Raw genomic sequence first — 4434 nt, forward strand, 5'->3', positions numbered from 1 at the left:
TCAGTCACGACCAGGGTTCTGGCCTAATGACAGGATGGAGGGTGGGTCCCCAAGAGTGAGACCAGGTCTGGGAAATCATGGGTTGGTCTTTGAGTCTCCCACAGATGCAGAGTGGGCAGATGGACGTGCTGGTCAGTCAGGGACACGTGGCGTACAAACGACTAGCCCTGAAACAGAGGCGCTGAGGCTGTGGGAGAGGTGACTGTGAGAGCAATCAAGGAAGCCTGCATGGGAGAGGCGATAAGAGGCAAGGACTCACCAGAAGCTGCTTTTTCTGAGTGTGCTCCTCCATCTTCTGCTTCATGCTCTCCTTCCGCTGCTGCCGGGGCAGCTTTTCCACCTCGTTCTTGACCTGCCCCAGAGACAGCAGGGTGGCCACGTCAAGTACCTACTCACACGTCCTAAAAGCAGCCTTCACCCCAGAACCCCTGGACCGGGGAGATCGAAGACAGCCTCAGCCTTCCAGACCCAGCCCACACCCCGTTCTCCATCAGGCCCCTTTGACAGGTGGCACCTTCTGGCCCACTCCAGACTCGGTTCCCAGCCCCCCAGGGCAGACGGTGCCACCCGCTCCTGCTGACAGCACCTCAGTCTCCCTTAGGGCGGCATTTCTCAACCCTTTCATTTTGTTACTGCCCCCTCAGAAGCCCTTTTAGACACCTTTTTCCTAGTCACCCGCCCCCACGAAATAGTAATCCTGCAAAAATACTATCGTTATGTGAAACCCTCATAACATCTAAGCTTTAACCCCTTGGCGGTGACGTCACTCCATCAAGAGTGCATGCTTTAGGCGCACCCCTCAGCTCCTGAGGTCCAGCGGGGCTAACACCCTCACCCCATCTGGCTCTAGGCTGGTTATGTGAGCCAGGTTGTCGGTGAGCACAGTCCACGCCCTGGCCTCCGGTACTGGTTCTGAGTGGACATGTGACCCTCGCTGGGCCAGTGAGGGCTTCAAGACATTTGCTGGAACTATTGTGGAAGAGCTGCTCTCTGTCCTCTGGGATCGCTAAACTGAAGATGTAGCCCAAGTGGGCCACCCAGGAGGGAGCTGCCTGGGACAGCATCAGCCGGGGCAGCAGCGCCAACTGCATGCTGTCAAGAAAGCAGCAGTGAGTGTGCAGGCGGAGTAAAGTAAGGGTGGGGAGAGTCCGCTGAAATACTAGTCAGAGAGCAGGACTGGCCATCAGACAAAGCGGACTTCAGAACGTGGAGTATTAGCAGCAATAAAGAGGGACATTACATACCATAAAAGGGTCAGTTCACTAAGAAGATGTGACAATTTTACATAACAAAAGGACTTTAAAAACAGGACACAGAGAAGTAGATAAATCCCCAGTTACAGCTGGAGACCTCATCACCCCCCTCTCAAAAGCCAGTGGAACGATGCATGGAAGGCGGGAAGGCTGCAGACCAGAGTCAGCCACCTGGCCGCCTGTGGACGTGCACGGAACTCCACCCAGCAACCATCGACGTCCCAGTGCACACGGCCTAGTCACTAACAGACCACCGCCGGGCCACAGAACAAACCTAAATAAATGTTTAAAAGTCGAGATCTTAAATGTGTTATTCAACCATAATGAAATTAAACTAGAAATCAATAAATAGCAGAAGATATGAAAATCCAAAAAAATTTCAAAATTAAACTTCAAACTTCGAAAAAACCCACATCAAAGAGGAAGTTGCAAAGGAATTAGATAATAAATCTAATTGAATAAAAATGAAAATACAAATCAAAATTTGTGGGACAAATCTAAGGTGATGCTTAGAGTATTAAATGCTTATATTACAAAAGAACAGCTGTCTCAAATCAGTGACCTAAGCTTCAATGTTAAACTATAAAAAGAAAAGCAATTTAAATCCAAACCAAATATAAAAGCAGAAATCTATAACACGGAAAACAGAAAAATCAATGAAACCAAAAGCCGATTCTTTGAAAAGGTCAATAGATGAATAAACCTTTAGCCAGATGACAAAGAGAAGAGGGAGGACGGAGAGGAGACTAGGACACACATCATCAGTACGAGGGATCAGAGGAGACATCACTACAGATCCTGCAGTTGCTAAGGGAATCCTAGGAATAGCTTGATGCCAATAAATCTAACCACTTAGATAGCCAGGCTCCTTGAAAGAGGCTACGAAAGCTTTTAGGAAGACCAGACCTGTGCTCCCAGCAGTGGGGGGAATGAGCTCAGCAGCTTCTCCCTCCGCCCTCCAGGAACCCCAGCCCAGGCCCGAACCTCAGCAGGAGGGCCAGGAGAGGGGCAGGCCAGTGACACGCTCACCTCAGGCACCAAGAAAAAACGGAGATAAAACATTTTCAAAACTTAATTCATTCAAAAAAAACATGAACAAAATAACCAAATTTTAAATGCAGACAGGATCCAGCCCTCCACTTGGCTCACAGCCTCATCACCCCACCCTAACCCATAGCTGACATTCTGTTCATCATGAATACTTTTCGCTAGTTTTTATTTTAAAAGACTGCATTAGAATATTACTTATCTTGATTACGGAGCCCGTTAAATCCTGTGCCCGAGGGAGAGCCTTGCTTGTCTCACCCCAGCCCCGACCCTGCTCCCACAAGCAGCTCTGCCTGAGGCCCCTTGGACACACCAAATGTCACCCTGTCACGGTAAAGTCGGGGTGGGCTCTGAGCCCCGCCCACTGCGGACCACCCATCAGGAGACTGGGAATGGCCCCGAGTGGTAGGAGTGGTACGAGTGGTACGCCCTGGGCGGGCGTTTGCATCCACCTTCCTGTCCCCCTCCTTCCTCCTGAGAGTCTCAGAGCACAAGCCTGTCCCAGCCTCCTGGTACCCAGCTCCACTGAGGGAGGTGTGGGTTGTTCTCTGGGACCCAGATGTACCTCCCCATCCTGCTCATCTCAAGACCATCCCCCTCTTTGCCACCTCCCCCTCCCCCTTCCAGCTGGGTAGGAAAAGAGGGAGATGAATGCAGGGGTCCAAACTCCGGACTACTGTTCTGGGAGAGGAGGTAGGGCACAGAGGATGTGTGTCTGCCCACCTAGCGCCCACGCCCCCTGCTGGTGACAGCATCTCAAATCCCCTGGACTACCACCCTGTTCCCCCACTGCCTTTCAGCTGGCGCTGCTCAACTGGAGAAAGTGCCGGAAGCTGCCCAGACCACAGGGGAGGGCCTGCCTGGGAGCCGGCACAGGAGAGCAGAGCCCAGAGGAGTGGCTCCTCATGTGCAGGGGAGCCACTCCTGGACGTGAGCTGCCCAGGTCAGCGGGATCCCCAGATTTTGTTGCCAAGGCGAGGCTCAGCTGGAGTCTCAATCACTTGCAACCGAGAGGGTCCCAGTCCTCCCAGACCCCCTGCCCCACCCAGCACGCACCTCCTTCTTCATGAGTCGGAGCTGCTCCTGGAACCTGGCGTAGTCCCGCTCCTGCTCCAGGCGGATGCGCTTGGCCTCCTCCCGCCGGCGCACAGCGTGGTCCTGCTCCATCTTCTCCACCTGCTGCTTCTGCTGCCGCTCCAGGTTCTCCAGCTCTGTGTCAAAGAACTTCTTCTTGGTCTGCAAGGCACAGAGAGAGAAACTCAGCAGTCGCTTTTTACCTGAGAGGGGGATGGGGAGCAGGATGAGAGAACAGGGCTGGTCCTCAAACCTGGGCTTTAATCCCAGCTCTGTCACCCCTTTGCTGTGTGACCTGGAACAAGTCACTTAACCTCTCAGTCCCTTTTCTCATGTGTAGGAGCCCAGACCAGCTCCCTGGCAGGGTTCTTGCAGGGTGCTCGACACTGGTTCATCTCCCTCTAGAGATGCTCCTGTGTGACTCATAGCACTGTGACCATCACATGATTCTGTTTACAGGTCCATGTCTAACGACATGGGGAAACCCAGGGACTCGGGCAGTTGTGAATCACCCTCCCCTGCCCGTTGTCCCCACTCTGCAGCTTCTGTTTAAAGAAAACGTGGAAGCTCTCGAGGGACCTGTCTTTTCTGACACTCACATTGATTTCTTGTTCAAAACGTTTATGCATCTGCTCCAGCTGCAGCTCATGCTTGCTGCTCAGCTGGGTCTGGTTCCGATGCTCTTCCTTCTGGAGCAGCCGAAGCTCTCGGAGTTCCTGGCGCCTGAATGGTTAAAAAATGTGGACATTTCATTCAGAAAGTGGCCTCAGAGAGCACATAACTCACAGCCAGGGACACTGAAGGCTGGAGCGTGGAGCGGCATCACACCAGTCTGGGGCAGAGGCACGATTAGGGCTCAGGCTTCGTTTGACATTTATGGACAGAAAAACATTAATAATCTCAATATATAAAGAATACTTACAAATCAATAAAAAAGGAATAGTCACAGTTTTTAAAAGTGACACAGAATGTAAACAAATGTGAAACGACAAAAAAATTTTAACCTATATAGGTATGAAATGCAAATTAAAAAGAAATACAATTTTGATTAAATAGGTGA

The 4434-nt window shown here is 51.5% G+C and overlaps 1 protein-coding gene across 1 annotated transcript in view; it reads right to left on the reverse strand.

Moving 5' to 3' along the window:
- The window catches only part of STK10 (serine/threonine kinase 10), an 88744-nt gene that overhangs the window by 15273 nt on the left and 69037 nt on the right, over positions 1 to 4434 (reverse strand). Inside the window, exons 11-13 of the mRNA XM_006906513.2 lie at positions 3974 to 4097; positions 3357 to 3536; positions 260 to 352 (exon numbers count right to left, since the gene is read on the reverse strand). Of these exons, the coding sequence (XP_006906575.1) occupies positions 260 to 352; positions 3357 to 3536; positions 3974 to 4097 (397 nt within the window). The remainder of the gene's footprint in view (positions 1 to 259; positions 353 to 3356; positions 3537 to 3973; positions 4098 to 4434) is intronic.

Source organism: Pteropus alecto, unplaced genomic scaffold (assembly GCF_000325575.1).
Source record: "Pteropus alecto unplaced genomic scaffold, ASM32557v1 scaffold40, whole genome shotgun sequence".
In the NCBI taxonomy this organism is placed as follows: domain Eukaryota; kingdom Metazoa; phylum Chordata; class Mammalia; order Chiroptera; family Pteropodidae; genus Pteropus; species Pteropus alecto.